Consider the following 17,838-nt stretch of genomic DNA (forward strand, 5'->3'; position numbering starts at 1 on the left):
AACAAGTATTCCGTGTCATTTTCTTTGTTGTTCCAAACATGTCAAAACACACAATAAATTGCTTTTCTTTGGACCAGACAGGTTTTAGGGTCATTGCGTTTAAATGGTGATATTCTTTGAACGGATTGAGCAATTTCAGTAATTTTTTTTAAAATTGGCTTTCCAGTCATTATTATTTTTGGAGCTACATATTCTTTTAAATATGAAATATATTTGTTGGGTTTGGGTTCCGCTTTTTTTGACTCACCCTGTACCTGATAGCATTCTAGATTTTTTTTTTCTTTCTAGTACTAGTTCAAGTACTTTGTCTCTTTACCACTTTTTGACAAGAACGAACGAGGCACGGGATTACTTTTCACTCGACCTCAAGCCAGGCGGGTTGAGGCCATAACCTTGGGCAGCACACTCATATTTCCGGTCTAGCTCGCTGCGAGCGGGTCACTGACAGAGTATTACCGGCCTCGCTCCCTGCATGTTTATCTGTCATCCGTTCCGAATACCGCAAAATATTTGCGGGTATACACGTCCTCTGGCGTGAACCGTTTAAGAGTCGCACAAGGTGAACATTAAATATTTCAAGTTGAACAATTATGGGACACGGCAAACATGGCAAAACACAAAATGCTTAATATATCGCGGTAACAATGATCTAATGCACCATTTCACAAGCACCAACTACGTGTCAACAAGCTAAATGGTAAGGAGCGGCCTGCCACATGAGAGATTTACAACAAAGTGCTAACGCTAAGCTGTACAATGAAAACTTAATCTTAGTCAAGTTGGTCATTATTTAGACAGCGTACAGGATTGTTCAATTTTCTTCTGAAATAATTTTCCATGCCACCGTAAGATTTAGTCATATTTACCACTTAAAATCCCCCTTGTGTGATATTGAAGATAGTTTCACATAGGTTGGCTCCATGGCACACCTGCTCAGTTTACAACTAGCAAACTCACCAATGACGAAATTTGATTCGAGTGACAGAACATGACGTGACTTTAAACCCTGTACAGCCGGATCCCGCTTGGTCCTTCTACTTGCACTGATTTGGGCTAATCTGTTTAATCTGACTAAGGTTCTTGTTTTAATATTGCATTAACCAGAAAATTAACCATGTATGTTTTATTTTATTAAGTTAATTATCATCTCCTTATTTTTCTTTTTATAGTTTTCAGTGAAAAGAGTACTGTAATTTTTTTAAAACCTATTTCTGCCATTCTATATCTTTGTGAGATTACACAAATAAAAAGTAAATTAATGGATTATCGTGATCTATTATATTCAATGTTAGTTACAATAATCTTGGGCTTGTTCAAGTTTACCAACTGTTGAAAATATTGCCTTATAGACCATTATCATGTTGTGCCCATCTTGATTTGTTCCCATTCAAATCAACTTAACCAAAGCGAGGCTGGAAGGAAAAATAGTCTGGATTCCTTTTTGCACAAAAAATATTATCATTCAGTACTGTTGGACACAGGGAACATGACTGAAATGGTGGCAGCATGATAAAGGTCTATTCTCTTAATCTTTTGACTTATGTTTCTTAACGTTATGACCCTTAACGTCAAATCCCTTAGCATTATCCCCGCAATTTTCCTTTAGCTAAACTGCAGAGACTTGTGATGTACACTATCTTTCACCTGTTAATCCTACTGAAGTTAGAATCTTCCAAATGGTATGTTCCAAAGTAATCGGATTTGGGAGGATTACCTTAATCCCTCCCTTCACTGTCCAGGTGGGAAGGGATTACTCTCATCTGGCTTGAGATCACTCAGTGAGTGATTGACTTCTCTGTGATGCGCCTCGTCGGCTCGGATGGCTAGGATCATGTCACGCATCATGGCATCGGGCTACAAATATGAAATAACGATGGGCTTCAGATTGATCTCATCAAAGGGAGAGCATCACTGTTTTGCCGGACCCAAGTAACCACCCTAGTGTTCTCTGACTGACTGAGTCACTCCCTGAGTCACTGACTGAGTCACTGAATTACTGAGTCACTGAGTCACTGAGTCATTGACTGACTGAGTGACTGAAAGACCAAGTCACTGACTGAGTCACTGACTGACTGAATTATTGACCGAGTCACTTAGTCATTGACTGACTGAGTGACGGACATACTGAGTCACTCCCCCAGTCACTGAGTGACTGAGTGACTGAGTCACTGACTGAGTCACTGACTGACTGAATTATTGACCGAGTCACTTAGTCATTGACTGACTGAGTGACGGACATACTCAATAACTGAGTCACTGACTGACTCCCGGGGAGTAACTGACTGACTCCCCCACTGACTGACTCCCCCACTCCCCGACTGATTCATTGACTGACTCAGTCACCGAGTCGGGGAGTGACTGAGTCACTGACTGACTGAGTGACTGAAAGACCGAGTCACTGAGTGACTGAATTATTGACCGAGTCACTTAGTCATTGACTGACTGAGTGACGGACATACTGAGTCACCGACTGACTGTCACTGAGTCACTGAGTGACTGAGTCACTGACTGACTGAGTCATTGACTGACTCAGTCACTGACAGACTGATTCATGGACTGACTGAGTCACTGACTGACTCAGAGTCACTCCCCGACTGATTCATTGACTGACTGAGTCACTCCCCGACGATCCCTGACTGAATCACTGACTGACTGAATCACAGAATGCTTACTACATAAGTACTCACGAATAATGGACCGATCCAGTAAGCACCGCCCCATGGTGTTCTGACCAATCACAGCCGTGATTTGTGTCCGACGTGCGTGCACTAAAGTCCGACATGCGTGCAGGAGCACGTGTTAATTTGCCCAGTGCGTTGTGGGCGGGGCTTACTGGATCGGTCCATTATGAATACAGCAGCTTGACTAACCTTCATTTTCCAGTATCTAATGGCAAGGTCTGGTGCAGCCATGTTTCCCCAAACGGACAGTTTTCCGTCATCCAGGTCCTAAAATTAACCAAAAATAAGCGCCAGTCAAATTGAGTACATCAACCGCATCAACCAACCAATGAACTATTACGGATTTGGGCATAAACCTAACCCACCATTGTTTTCTTGCATGCCTCGCAGTACTCATTAGCCTGCCTATTTGATGGGTCCGAGAATTCCCATCAATGGAGTGTTTTTGTAAAGGCCCAGTGGTCTGCTTGGCATGAATGGGAGCTTCCAGGGAAATTGGATACCCGTTATTTGATTTGAAAAAAAGTTAGGACAACTGGATTTAGAAATCTCTGATTTCTTTCACCAGTACTTGCTTTCAACATTAATGGACATGGACTCCACAGTGATTTGGTGTTCAGACTGCTCAATGCTAAACCCAACAAAATTGTAACTTCCATCGCCAAGTTCGGACAAGTAGACATTCTAACAGAGGTACGAACGGACAGAAAAACTTTTCACTTCAACTACCTGGATGAGTTTTGTGTATGTTATGACGGCTTCTTCCTCCAGGTAACCCACAAACCGATGGCAGAACCGGGGACTGCATATGTAGGCCAAGAAGAACATATTCACAAAGAGCCCTGGAAAAATAGGGACAAATACAGAAGCATTCGCTTGGAATAACATGCTCAATTAGATCATTTATTGAGGCATGGAGCTGTGAATAAACACGCATTGACTCCAGGGCAATTTCGTAAATTCAAGCTCTTTTTGTACGTCCCAAGACACGATTTTACAAAGACGTTAGGGTGGTAGCACATTTGTTTGGCCTGTTATCGTTTTCTGCTCATTAGATGTCACACATTAGTAATGTAACACATTTACACTACCAACCAGAAGCTCATAAAACTGTCTTGACATGTACGTCTGAATTTACGGAATTGCCCTACAGGTGACATTTACATCAATTTGCTGGTGCAAATTGCAGGTGTAAGATAGGTCATACGGTCAATATTTTGTTTCTTGGTGTAAGAACTTTGCACAATCTTGACTCTGTGCACTGCAGATCCTAAAATGCAAAACAGACAACGATTTCAGCCTTTAGTGAATCCATCATGCACATGTGCTCTAGTACTTTCCTCTTACACAAAATGTGTATATATGCTAGTTAGGTACACTAATTTAAACATTTCCCGTGGGTACCGCGTGTGACATTTGTGGACAGGGCAGACTCATCCGACACAAGTCAATCATTCCGCCCTTTATGTGACCGCAAACCCTTCCAGGAGAAGGCACCGAGTCTGGCCGAGACCCTACTCACCCTGCGTGAGAAGCACGCCCATCGTGAACAGCTTGCCCGGTTTCCTGAGCTCCAGGGCAGTCATCAGATGCATTCTCTCGTTCTCTGCCTCCTCTGTCGACAACAAAAAGAGTCAGTAGAGCAAGAAGAAATAACAGGTCAAATACTCGCTCTACTTCTCGTCGATCTTGGTTAGGCTTACATGTCACTGTTGTAATTCATTTTTTTTTTAACCCCATGCGTACGGGAAGCGGTCATGGCCGCGGCCGCTAATCCTCATTGGAATGCAGTTGCCAGCTGTGGTATGCCATGGCACACTGCTAGTGGGTAGTTCCACAGCTGCTGCTTTTGTGCAGTCCCGCTACCATACAAAGGCTGTGCAGTCATGCGGGCCACTTGCTCTATGTGTGGAGGAATGTCCCCATTACACCCCGTACTTAAGGGGTTAAACCAAAGGGGGTCAATTACCAAGCAGTGTGTGTATCCATCCAAAGTCTCTTTGCATTCTCCTCAGTGAACGCAGATGTCTTGTCATGGCAGCTACCATCCCTGGCACTCCAGCAACAGTCTCCAGGAAGATAATACGACTGAAAAGACAATAGCCCATTCCTTGGTGTCACGCAGTATGCAAAACTTATTGTATTCTCAATGTCCACAATGCCATAGAGTACAAACATTACACTCACCGTGTGGACTTCCAAACAAAAGATGTCCACATAAACCAGTTTTCAGATATGTTGTGTGGACTCTCTGGAAAACAGGTTTAGAAGCATTTTGGGGTTAGGTTTATCCGTCACAAAATGAAGAGAAACACTTAAGGGAATCATAGAAAAAAATTTGGGTTGAAAGAGTTTTCACAGTGTGAGTAAAATGAGTTTTTTACAGGTTTTTCTTAACTACCCGAAAACAAAGGAATGCCCACACTAGGTATGTAATGTAAACATTTGTGTCTTCGCGTGAGCATCAGGTGTTGTCGGCAACGTGTTCGAAGTGCTATCCCAGTGGTCTCCCCCAACTCTCCCTTTCTTACCGTTGAGGGAGTACTTACATGTATGCATTGGTCCAATATGAAACATGTCAAACTGCCCGGCCACAATTGGTGGTCAGTCGGTAAAGTCAGTCAGAAATTCGGGGAGTAAGTCATTCAGTTAAGTCAGTCGGTCAGTCAGTCCATCAGTGAGACAGGAACAGTCTGGCCCTCTGGTTAAAGCAAAAAAAAAACACGACAGCAATTTTCTGATCCATCTCAATTTACAGAAAGAGTATTTGAGGATATATTCAGCATATACTTACATGAGCCATTTCTGCTCTGTCCTATCTCCCCGCTTATAGCCAGAAAACAAGTCAAAACTGAAGCGGAGGGTCTGCACACAGCTGTACGCAAACTGAAAGCATGCACAAAGAACCAGACAACATGATCAGGGGAAAGAAACACAGACACAGTTTTATTGCCCAATTTTACAACAAGTGGCCTCCAAGGCCTTGTTTTATAAAGTATGACGTCCTTCTTTTATGCCACACAGTTCTCATGTTTCTATAACTTGCAAATTTAAAAGGAAAAAGAATTTGCTGAGAAAATCTCTAGGTCCTTGTGGAAACTGGGCGACACTTCAAGGAGCTGCTAGTTAGTTGGCAATCGATATGCAAATAAAGTGAGAACAGGTCATTAGCAAGATACATCACTTGACATTTTGGCCAGTTACCTGTGTTTGAGCAACATTTTTGTACCTTGCATATCTCTGTGTACAACAGCACATGAAATTGATCCCTGCTCGCTTGCCTTATCTACTTGACATGCATGTTGGAACTTCAACCCAATACGACACTCCGATCAATAATAAGACTCACCCAATCAGCAAAGCCTTTTGGCGGTTTGTGGGTTATCTCCACGCTATCCAGTTCCTTGTCTGACCTGCCAGATTGATGGGAAAGATGGAATCAAACAACAAATCTCTGAGTCATTAAGCCCCACCTAGTGATGTTATAGACCAATCACAGCCTTGAATAATGTCCGACATGCGTGCACTTGTGTGTGATGCACTCACCTGGAACATGCAGTGTGGCATTGGAGATGAGCATGTTGGTTTTTTCCCCACGTGCACAGTGGGTGGTTGATGAGTGGTCTATATGTTCAATTTGAGTTACTGTAGTCAAGTCCATCACAAGTCCTAACAAGTTCTCACAAGTCCTTGCAAGTCCATCCCAATTCCCAAGTCCTCACAAGTCCATCACAAGTCCTCACAAGTCCTCGCAAGTCCATCCCAAGTCCTCACAGTCCAACCCAAGTCCTCACAAGTCCTCACAAGTCCATCCAAAGTCCTCACATTCTAACCCAAGTCCTCACAAATCTATCCCAAGTCCTTGCAAGTCCTTGCAAGTCCTAACAAGTCCTCACAAGTCCATCCCAAGTCCTCACAAGACGTCCATCCCAAGTCCTCACAGTCCTCACAAATCCATTTCAAGTCCACACAAGTCCATCTCAAGTCCTCTCACAAGTCCATCGCAAGTCCTCAAAAGTCCATCCCAAGTCCTCACAAGTCCATCACAAGTCCATAACGAGTTCATCACTTGGGCCTGCTTTCTCAAGCCATACATGGCATGCTATTTAAAATGAACTATGACAAAAGCATTCCTTTCATCCCGTTAACCCCTGAGTGAACTTGGAATGGACTTGTGATGGACTCTGTATCAATTTGTTGTTTTTGCTACAAATCTTGACCGGAAACTTACCATATAGGATGAGCGAGCAGATATTGTCTATCGTCCTCCCCTTCCTTGCTGTCATCTGTTGTTGCCTTAGGATGGGACATCTCATCTCCAGAAAACTCTGGCTGCTTCTTTAATGCTATTCTGCAACACACAAAATTATGTAAAAAAAAAAAAGTATGAGAAAACAAAAAATCATGGCAAAACATCTCAATACGATTCCCGCTCATTAAAAATAAAACCTACTAAAACTAATGACAAAATATTCTAAATGGGCCTGTGCCCAATTTCACGGTGCTGCTAAGCACAAAAAAATGCTTAGCACAAAAAAAGTCTGGCTTATAAAAGCAGGTTGCTAGCCAAAACTCCACGTGATGTACATTGCTCGTGTTTAGTATTCGGCTGTTGTTTGCTTAGCATGAAAATCACATGGAGTTTTGGCTAGTAACCTGCTTTTATAAGCCAGACTTTTTTGTGCTAAGCAAATTTTTGTGCTTAGCAGCGCCGTGAAATTGGGCCCTGGTTCTCAGCTCCATTTCTGCTGATATGTTGTAAAGCTGCTCACGATGATTTATTCTAAGTAGCTGACACTGGGTCTTAGTGTTTTCTGGTAGTTGGGGTTAAAAGGCAAATACAGGTGGGCACGTGGGGGGGGGGGGGGGTGCAGTGGGGGTGTTGTGGGGGGGGGGGGGGTACATCAGTCCCTAGCTTTTTTCACAAACTTTACCTGAAGTGTGGTGCATGTTTCTTTGCTTCTTTCTTGTCATCTTCAGCTGGCATGTCAACTCGAACCTTTTCATCCTGTTGTGAGGCAGTGCTGAGTGACTGTATCTATTTTTTCCCATAACAATTATAAACAAACCAACATTAATTTAATTTCAGTATCAGTTAACTTTTTTTTACTCAAGGAAAAAAAAGTTACACGTGTTCAAGTTAATCAACATTTTTTCTTCTGTTCTTTGATTGAGCATGGAGGAAGGAACATATGGATTGAGGCAGTACAGTGGCAGATCTATCTTCAACCTCTCCTCCCCACTCAAAAAGCAAGATTACAAGTCGAGAGGGTGAATGCATGATTGTATTTATTTTTAGAAGTAATATCCACCCTGATCTCTTGCAGGCCATTGACTTTACATGCAAAATGTGCAAATATTGAAGTGTTTTGGAGAGTGTCAAAGCAAAGGTTATATATGTTTTTGAAAAGGCAGTGTATTTTTTGCCGGAGACGGCAAACCTTTAGTAAACGTTAGTTTGCCGGATATGCACTGAACATGCGCAGTTACTGTTTTTTTGTACTTAAACATTTTCCGGTGACAAATTTTAGTCTGGCTCCATGCCAAAATTATCGTTGTAACCTCATATTCACAAGATGGGATTCAGACCATTTTATAATTTCGGACTTTATTTCCCTTTTTAAAAAAATCCTCCAGAGTCACAAATCTGAAAAAGTAAATGTAATACTCTGCAAAAAAATGGTTGAGACATGTTAAAATAATAAAAGAAGAATATTCTTATTTATTTGGGGATGAGAAAAAAAACCTTTAAAATGTGCTGCGGTCGGAATCGAACCCGAGTCATCCCGCTTACTTGAGCCTTTGCATAACCACTACACCAAACATGCTATTGCTACACAACTTTTGGGGGATTTAATACATCTTATAATTCAGCCCTATCTTAAAGAGTACAGCGCCCTCTGTTGATATGAATTGCCGCCGGCAAACCTTTAGTAAACGTTAGTTTGCCGTCATTACCTCCGGCAAAATATCCACTATCTTTTTAAAATTCATTGAAAAAGAGAGCACATTTTATACTGACAAGTGACATGTCAATATTTAATAAATAACGAAAAAAGGGGGATGCTTTTACATTCATACACGTCTACAACTAAGTACAAACATGGTACAAGCGTTGTATATGTAAAGTTGTTATGGCACAACAAATTATAATTTATCAGTTTCTTTCCTTCTAAATGTCTGCAAAAATGCACTTTTAAACTAAACCATTGTCCCTGATTGTCCTTTTTTAAATACGAACCAACCTTCTGATGTGTTGTGGGGTTTGTTACGTTGAACGGATTCAAGACAACATTGCTACCAACTGCACGGGTCAAGGCAAACCCTGCCGTGCACGACCCCGACGACCCGCCTGCAATCAGCGAGAATGGACGGCAGGGCACCGCTGCCAGACGCGGTGAGACTTTCGGTCTCCGCGGTGCTGAGGGGAAAGAGTCGCTCGATGAATGGACAGCTAAACCAAAGCAACGTGGCCACACGTAAACCAAATTATTCGCAGAGAGCAGCGAGGCCTGTTTTACTGTCACTTTCAGCATGTTTAGACTCGCTCAAAATGTAGAAAACCCGAAATTCGAATGTATTTTCAAAATTAAATACACCTGTCACTAGTGCCACCATTCGCGTCAACGCGCGATTTCGATGAATATATTGGTCTTGCTCGCGCTCCGGGTCAAATACATGATGCAATGCGCGCGAGTGCTGTAATTTCTAGAAGACCAAATACATGATGCAATGCGCGCGAGTGCTGTAATTTCTAGGAACCCGACTATAGACTAGTTTTACTTTTTCCATTATTTTGCACGGTGTAAATGCAGTTCATGACCATTTAAAAAAAAATATTAGACAGTTGAATTTCGTTGTGTTTTTTTTTTTTAAATGTCACGTACATATATCGTTATTTTATTGTAAGTTTTTACGGAAACAAAATCTTTCTTTTATTTACAGTGCATGTAAAAAAAAATCAAGATGAAAATCACGTAAGCCTGCGATGAGTTCATCCCATCATAGCAGATGGGTTCCTATTAAATCCCAAACTTTTCTGTTCCCTTATTTAGCCTAAAATGGAAAACTAATATTGAAGATCTTAATTTTCCATTTCTCCACCACATGTTCCCGACGTTTTCTTTTCTTACAGCCAAATGGAGCGCTTAACAAGAAACATGCCTCAAATGTAGGACCGAAAAAAGAGCTTTTAATTACATATATGCACATATATGCATACGAAAACCAGTCAGAAAGAATAGGACGGTATGACAAGAAGACCTAAAATATTATGAGAGGTTGCCCTTTGCACTTACAGACAGACCAGACAAAACACAAATACACCGAGTCCGCACGACCAACGACCTATAGTATAGCGCGCCATTATCATCAATCATTTATAAAGGCGACAGATGGATCGCTGTTGCCTACCGCACGACTAGTGTGATGCAATGGAAAAATCCAGTCATTAGACCGGTCGGTGAACGTGAGAAATGGCTTGTCTACGTTGGCATTTCATCGAGGGTAAATGAGCCATGAACAACCTTCAACCCACGTTTTCGCCATCTACCTCATTATGTTGTTTTTTTCCCTTCAGTTCCTGGGCTTTTCCCTCAGGCAATGTCACAAGGCAATAGAAGATAATTTGTACTGTCAATGTCACTGAATCTGAACACAAAAATACTTCACAAACTATTAAAATGTGTGTATTCCTTATATTCTAATCCTATCAGGAAAAACAAATAAATAAACCGAAGATGCTTGACTGGGCTTCCAAAGCGGCACTTAATTTTTATTTTTCATTTCAAATTGTTCCAAGTGATTCTTCATGTAATTTTACTTAACCAGTTGTTTATAAAACCTTTTCACTGCGAACCCCAACGAGGATAACATTTCTATTTCTTAGACCAAATACCTGAAATCTGCGCAATGGTTTGCAGGAGTCTAGACCTGCCAAAATATGGGCACCAATGTGTCAAATTCAGGCATTTTGTCTAACTAGAGATTGAATACTTTCAGAGCTCACATTGTCTTCATTATACACAATGCTGGTAAATGTGGACGTTTTGTTTCTTAATTATCTTCTGCTTCACTTTGAAACACAGCTCCTGGCTCAAATAATGCTGTCTTTATAGTTTCAAGATTCAAGGGATTATGGAAGTACGCAAGACAACTTGGAAGCAACTAAAATTGTTTACAGAATTTGAAACCTACAAAAAGACAGACATTACAGTGCATCACTATTGCACACTCAAAATTGTATACAAACACACGCAAATAATGAAAGAAAAATTCCAGAAAATATTTACATTAAAAATTGAATGCTTAAATAATGCGAACAGTTCCACAAAAAGGAATGAGTTTCGAAAGATCTACTTATTTAGGTTGTCAGAAATTCTTTTTGAGAGCAAATTGTAGAAAAGATGCTGATAAAAAAAAAACCTTGTAAAAATTCAAGATAACTTCAATCTGTATAAAATGCTTTCTCTTTAAACCATGAAAATGGTCGTTTTCAGTAAGAAACGCAGTGACTTCTCTCTACGTTCATACCATTTATAACAAAGGACAAATACATCTACTGTTACAAGTTAGGTAGCTTTGTTTGAGGTTTCATATAAAACCATCATTCAGACAAACATTACATATCTGTCATCTTTAACTAAGGACCAATACAAAAGACCAAATTAAAAAATGTAATATTGTGAGTACAAACATAACAGTGGAAGCCTAGTTCTGCACAGCAATTTACACATATTCACATTAACAACTATGAAACACTGAACCCTGATAGGTCACGATGCAGGATGGAACAAGTAAAAGAGATACATGTATATGAAAAAAAGGCAAACTTTTTTTTTTTAAATGCTTTTCGGCAATATCAAATAGCTCAGACTTTCATCTAGAAATGTACCTCTGAAGAGTTTCGCCAACCAATTCCAATATGTTATTATACATTGCCTTCAAGTTCAAGGAACCAAACAATAATAGCTACAGTCAGACAGTGTTGTAGTCAAAGCCTTTTCCCGAGTTATGAGGTATACACCTATCTGGGCATGTGATTATTGTACACTCACAGAGGATCCCATTAATGGCAGCAGATAACACTATGCTTTACTTGGGACCTTTACGAGTGAACAGTGATTGTGTGTCAAGATTGGTCTACACTGAAATTTATTATGAGAGCGGAATCGAGCATAAGTATCAAGCTGCGTTCTCTGAAAGCTAATATTTGCCAAACGAGTTATATTCTGAAAATGCAAAAAATGGATGATTGAGTCCGAGTCCTTTTGAAAATACTGACACATTTCCAACATTTTTTTCCAAATAAGTCAGATTCCTTCCTGAAATACAAGTCCCAAGTACTCAGACCACACTTTCTTGTTTCTCAAGTTTCATTCCTACTATAAAACCACCTTGTATTTCAGTATAACTGTCTGACTTAAGTAAAGGATTTGACTACATCACTGGCGAAAGGGATTGTCCTTTAACATTATCTCATTTTTTTCTTTCATTCCATGTCGGCGTCGGCCATGTACGCATCCAGCTCGGCATCCAATCCCGTTTTTGTCTTGGACATGTAATCGTCCAACTGGTTGTCTAGCTCCTCCTTGTTCAGCTGGACTGGTGCGGCTGCTCCACGACCACGGCCGCGGCCCCGTCCACGCCCGCGGCCACGCCCGAGACCACGCCCTCTACCGCCTCGGACCTGCTGCTGGCCTGCCCCACGACCTCGGACACCTACAAATGGAGATTGGAGAATGATTAGGTGGAGTTAAGATCTGGGACGAGCTTGCCAAACCATCACGTGAAACACAAGGCAAGTAGGATTCTAAGGAGCACCAGATGAATGAACTTCTATTTTGGTCAGTCTGATCCGACCATCACAGGATCGGGAAAAGTCTGAGAGGATGCAACAAATGAGGGATTGCTTCTGAAAGGAAGTTAAAATTATCCGACTTTGGCAAGCTGAACATTAGCATTTTCTCCCTGTTCTTATACAATCATGGGCACATTGAAAAGGCAACGGGAATGGTAAGTCTACATCATTCAGTTCATCTTTCCAAAAGCTAACATACATAAAGGTATGATTGTAAACACTGGAAGAAAGTTTAATTTTAAGAGTTCTCTTAGAAAAATGACTATAAATCAATGCTAAAACAAGAGGGAGTTTGGTGTGACGGATTCTAAATGCTGCTTAACCCTAACCCTCCAGGGTATGTTTGTAAGAACCCTGCCAAACGTAGCACCATGCAACACTTAAAGTGACAAGTCTGCCAAATGTAGCAAAATCCATCAGGGGAATCTTAAGTCTCAAGGCCACACTGCCTCAGAGTTTGTGGTCACAGCACGCAGCAGGATCCAACTGTGGCATTGTTCAATGTGAATTAGCTCTCACTGTTTCTGAGCTGGCCATTTATGCACTGGTGGTGGTAGCTGAATGCATCAAAGTGCACCAGTTCTTTGCCACCTGATGCACTGTGTTGCGTCTGGCAGGGTTAGGGTTAATGCATACCCACCTCTCATACCTCCTCTACCACCCCTCTGCATGCCTCGCCCCCTTCCGGTCATCTGTCCCCTGGCAGCACCGCGTCCGCCTCGCCCCATCTGTCCGCCTCGTCCCATCGGTCCACCCCGAGCTCCGCGCAGTCCTCCACGCCCTCTAGACCGCATGGCCATCCCCCCTCTGTTGACTCCGCCTCTGGCTCCGATGGCTCTCCCCACGCCCCTGCCGCCACGAGTGAAGACTGCACCCCTGAAGCCCCTGCCTCGACCCCCTCGTTGCCTCCCCTGTCCCCTCTGGCCCGTTGGGGAGCCTAGACGACCCTGGATACTGGGCTGGCCTAGACGCTGCTTCAGTGACTGTGTTTGGGATGTGAAAATCAGCACCAGTAAAATGTTATCTTTAATGAAACACTAAAATACTGATGAATCACTGCAATGCATCTAATAAAAAAAAACTTGTGCTATGATGTATGTTTGGTCAATTAAATGGCATGTACAGAACAAATGTGTCCCCTGAAATATCTGCTGTCTTTTTAAAAATGCGACAAGTGTTGATTTTAACATGACATCATATGACATCATCACACATGTACCAGGAAGAGAAAGTCTGTCGGGTCTTGAGAAATCTTGATTTTGACAAAATCCTGTGTATAAATGGCCTATAAAATTTGTTAAATAAATTGACCAAGAGATGAACTCAGCTCAAGCTGACCACTGCTGTACACAACTCCACCATGCTCTTTTCCTTCCCATTAAAATCAACCCCCTAGAAGCATTTTGCTCACCCAAGACGTTATGGCTTTGCGCACACTTAGAATATAATTAGTCCTGCGTACTCCATGCTATACACAGGGTGTACCCAAACCACTGGGCTATCAAATGTGATAAAACAGCATCCTCTCTTGTTTGCGCATAGAACCCACAGCCCAATGTAGCACGGTCCCATCTGATGCACCGTGTTGCACGCTTTGGCAGGGATAGGGTTAATACTGTAAAATCCTCCAAAATTGCTCAATGGATTCCAACGAAATCTCCAGCATTAAGTAATGCCATGACAGAGCTTTTATAAGACTTCAGTGAATTAACTTGAAAATGTAATTGTTTAAGTGTATAGATCTATCATCTAGTAATGGGCAAGGAGATTTAATCTGCAATACAGACTAGGAGTTTTGGATCTTTAAATTCTCTGAATCATTCATTAGATATTATGGTTACTTGGCCGTGTCGTGGTCATTACATTTTCTTTCATATCGCTGCGATCGCCCGAAGGATTATCAAGGATATGGGAGGGATATGCCTGACGCAAATCATACCTGCCTGCCGGGTTGCCTGGGGGGCTGCAAGGCCGCCTGGACGGTCATCCTGTTCTCCATCTGCATGGCTAGTCTCCTGTTGGCTGCCGACACCTGCTGCTGTTGGATCATGGTCTCCGTCCGCTGCTGGGCGGTCACCGTGGGTCGGTTCTTGATGATCTTGGTGAATCTTTGGATGGGGGGAGGAGGTGGGTTGGTGGGGAAGTTGTTGAGGGGAAGAGGTTTTCACGAGGGTTGCATGTTTCTTTTCGTCGTTCAACATTTGATTGATTCTTGGGAGAGGATGCGGCCGTGTGTGGATGACAAAGGAGTGTCATCACTTTAGAGAGGAAAGACTGTCAGTCACAGAGTGTGACAATAAGAAAGTAAATAAAGAATAAACAATTTTGGATTGATGCTTAAGCATCCTTATACTTCTGGAGGGAAAAACAAAAGTTTGTGCAATATGAAGTGGTATTTTGGGATCTTTCTCTAAATTTAATTCAGCAAAACTTCAGATAAAAAACCTAGCTAAAATGTTTAACCACAATAACAAAAATTGATGGGCTATAAGAAAATTATGCAGAGAGTTTAGGTGAAAGTGTAATGCAATACATTTGTATGGTTGATACCAAGTGATTTCCAGTCTAATATTCATAGGAAAATGAAGGAAATGAATAAATTGAAAAAAAGAAAAACTAAATGGAATGTATTTCAAAAGTTTTGACCGTGAAGAAGTCAGGTATATCAAGTGTAAGGTATCAATGTCCTTGACATATTATATAGAATGTAATTTCATGACATCTAAATCTGGATTATCTTTATACCTATAGTGTTGAGAAAATAATTTGTATCACTGTGATCTTTTTTTCTACTCTTGCAGTGAGAACATGTACAGAGGAGAGTCTAACACAGAATTCTAAGTTGGATTATTCTAACTGTGATTGAAAGCTACAACTATTCCAAAAAAAAAGAGATGACCCTGAGAAGAACGGACAGGAATGTCACACATGTACATGAAGGAACAGAAAAATTGTGCAAATGCCACTCGACAACGATTATTCATCAGCCTGTTGCCGCTTACCGGTCTCAGAGTAATTCAAGATATCACCAAGACCGCGGACAACAAGGACTGAAATCAAAGACAGAGAGAAAAGAAAACCCAGAACTGCCGCTTACACTCACAGTCTGGCCCCGGACTCTCAGGACACACAGGGCACACCGTGATTGGGCATTGCTGGCTGTAACACAGACCGATCCTCTCCACAGAATAATACACCATTGCCAATAATTATTTCATCAATTATAACAATACATGCATTTCAAAACACTCATCGGTATAAATCACATTCTTTCGTCATTTGTTATCGTCTCCGTTGGAGACCACACTGCTTTGTTAGTAGATATTAACTGCAGTGAGATAGCGATCTCTCCATGTTTACAAATGAGCTTTCGGATTCAGTCACAGTGGACTGAGCCATGTTGTGTTTCTAAATACATATTTCTGCAAATACGTACATGTAGCAGAATGACTGGCATCGTACGAAACTGGTGCAAGTGCCAATGTCATGTCAATGTTTTAATCACATGGCTTTGCCATACATGTACACATGTATAAATTCTGCTCATTTGTATTTAATCTCAGCGCAAATGTCTCCTCTTCGCATACTTCCAATAACATTCATGCCTTCAGCATTTGCTATAAAACAGCACTCTCTGAATCCGATGCTGACTTTTTCATTATAAAGATTTCAGAGGGAAATAATTTTCAATTTTTTATTGGACAAGTCGTCAAAGAATTATTTGTCCTTTGATTTTGAAAATCAAAATCATGTCAACTGAGGCATGCATTTTGGTTTTCTATTGTGTGATAATTACGGTCGTTAACACCGCACCAACATTTGCAAATTGGAAAACACAACTCGTATTTACTGAGCAGAGACTTGCATAGGCCTATAACATCCCATACTCCTGGTGCGGTTTTATAAAGAGTATCACACTCAAGGCAGAATGCTTTTTATGCAACTGAAAAGGATCTGGTGAACACGTTTGACACTGCATTCTGCCTAAGGGAGACATTTCTTGCCAGACACCCTTGGGTGGGCGAGGCGTTTTCAAGGGCAATGGTTATTTTTTTATCATGTGTCTTCCCTCACCGATCATTGAGTGTTTGTTTGGTAGTGCTTTTCAGCACTATCTTTGGGACGGGCATAGCGGTAGCCATCGTGAGACTTATATGCGGGAATCCTCTGCCGCCGATTCCTTCAAGACGTCCTCCTGGAAAATTCAAAATCAAAAGCAAAAACAAAACCGCAAAATTGTCAGTGAAAAATACAGAATTTAGACATCATGATTTTGCTGTGTATCAGTGATAGGCCTACATCAGGTCGGCTCGGGGACCAGCGCTAATTTAACTAGCGACGTCGCTAGATTGTACAACAGCCGCTTGATCAAGCGATAATGACTTCATTCTTCAGTAGGATGACGTCATTCTTTTCACCCAATTACTACCTTAGCGAGTTCAGCCATGGGTTCAGCCGACAAATCTATGTTTAGCGCAAAAAATGTAAAATGGGCTCAACTTACAGTTTGAATATAATTTATAAATGTTGATGTTCAATGTCTTCATTGATTTCGTGGATTAGATTGTATGATTCGTGTCTCGATTTTCAAGATATACACACGTGTATTGCCGATGTCGCAATGGTTCCTTATACGCGCAAATCTTGCGGTCGCATTGTCCTTGACTCCACAGACTATGCAGGCTTTCCATTATATGGCACAGCGCATGAATCAAGCGACGTCGCTAGATTTAGGGGCAGGTCCCCAACCCAGGCCTACATCATTTGTACATGGCAAATAGGTTTTGGAAAAAATAAACCGAAAAATATCTTTACCCCCCCCAAAAAAAAAACCTTTATTTTTTTGTCAGAAACTGACGTAGGCCTGTTCAAGTCCGGGTAACTTAAAGCAAATGCCATTTTTAACATAGTTTGTGTCTTTGGCTTAAATATGACGTAAACAATTGAAAAGGACTAGGTGTATTTGCTGCCACCAACGTCTCAAATGAAAAGTCTCCCCCATTGCATTGGCATTGCATTCCATGGCATTAGCATTGTTGTGATTGTGAAATTTTACAGGTTTTTAAGACATGTAAGACCTAGATTTTGCATTAAACGCTCGCAAAAATATAAAGCAAAACATGGCTTGTTTAACATGTACATTTAGCTCTTTATATACACCACTTACAATAAACCTGGTATTGGTAGAAAGAAGATATTATTATATTATCGGTATTTTTTCAAGTCGAGTTTCATCAGTTTCCGCTAGACGCTAGACGTGGCCGCGATCTCAGTCAGGATTCTCAGGAATGCTTCAAT

At 41.4% G+C, this 17,838-nt stretch overlaps 2 protein-coding genes across 2 annotated transcripts; both read right to left on the reverse strand.

The window, feature by feature from the left end:
- Nucleotides 1-290: 290 nt before the first annotated feature.
- LOC119729740 (alternative oxidase, mitochondrial-like) lies at nucleotides 291-9,343 on the reverse strand. The gene is made up of 10 exons (XM_038202456.1): nucleotides 8,927-9,343; nucleotides 7,616-7,719; nucleotides 6,913-7,032; nucleotides 6,031-6,094; nucleotides 5,476-5,567; nucleotides 4,651-4,769; nucleotides 4,204-4,296; nucleotides 3,411-3,523; nucleotides 2,871-2,948; nucleotides 291-1,854 (listed from the first exon to the last, which is right to left on the reverse strand). The coding sequence occupies exons 1-10, from the start codon at nucleotides 9,215-9,217 to the stop codon at nucleotides 1,729-1,731; spliced, it is 1,200 nt and encodes a 399-aa protein (XP_038058384.1). The 5' UTR covers nucleotides 9,218-9,343; the 3' UTR covers nucleotides 291-1,728.
- A 1,085-nt stretch (nucleotides 9,344-10,428) lies between these two features.
- On the reverse strand, nucleotides 10,429-17,789 carry LOC119729883 (chromatin target of PRMT1 protein-like). Its single transcript, XM_038202674.1, has 5 exons — nucleotides 17,708-17,789; nucleotides 16,615-16,735; nucleotides 14,480-14,648; nucleotides 13,181-13,523; nucleotides 10,429-12,401 (listed from the first exon to the last, which is right to left on the reverse strand). The coding sequence occupies exons 2-5, from the start codon at nucleotides 16,680-16,682 to the stop codon at nucleotides 12,172-12,174; spliced, it is 810 nt and encodes a 269-aa protein (XP_038058602.1). The 5' UTR covers nucleotides 16,683-16,735; nucleotides 17,708-17,789; the 3' UTR covers nucleotides 10,429-12,171.
- Between the last annotated feature and the right edge of the window lie 49 nt (nucleotides 17,790-17,838).

Source organism: Patiria miniata, unplaced genomic scaffold, assembly GCF_015706575.1.
Source record: "Patiria miniata isolate m_02_andy unplaced genomic scaffold, ASM1570657v1 HiC_scaffold_21, whole genome shotgun sequence".
Taxonomy (NCBI): domain Eukaryota; kingdom Metazoa; phylum Echinodermata; class Asteroidea; order Valvatida; family Asterinidae; genus Patiria; species Patiria miniata.

Bases quoted from the DNA above. Each gene is read 5' to 3' on its own strand.
- LOC119729740 (XM_038202456.1), bottom strand. From the start codon at position 9,217: ATGCTGAAAGTGACAGTAAAACAGGCCTCGCTGCTCTCTGCGAATAAT. The intron at 7,033-7,615 runs GTAAAGTTTGTG...TGTGTGTTGCAG, and splicing joins AAACATGCACCACACTTCAG to AATAGCATTAAAGAAGCAGC. The intron at 1,855-2,870 runs GTTAGTCAAGCT...TCATATTTGTAG, and splicing joins TTAGATACTGGAAAATGAAG to CCCGATGCCATGATGCGTGA.
- LOC119729883 (XM_038202674.1), bottom strand. From the start codon at position 16,682: ATGGCTACCGCTATGCCCGTCCCAAAGATAGTGCTGAAAAGCACTACC. The intron at 14,649-16,614 runs GTGAGGGAAGAC...CCCCATCCAAAG, and splicing joins AAACAAACACTCAATGATCG to ATTCACCAAGATCATCAAGA. The intron at 12,402-13,180 runs GTGGGTATGCAT...CTCCATTTGTAG, and splicing joins TGGTAGAGGAGGTATGAGAG to GTGTCCGAGGTCGTGGGGCA.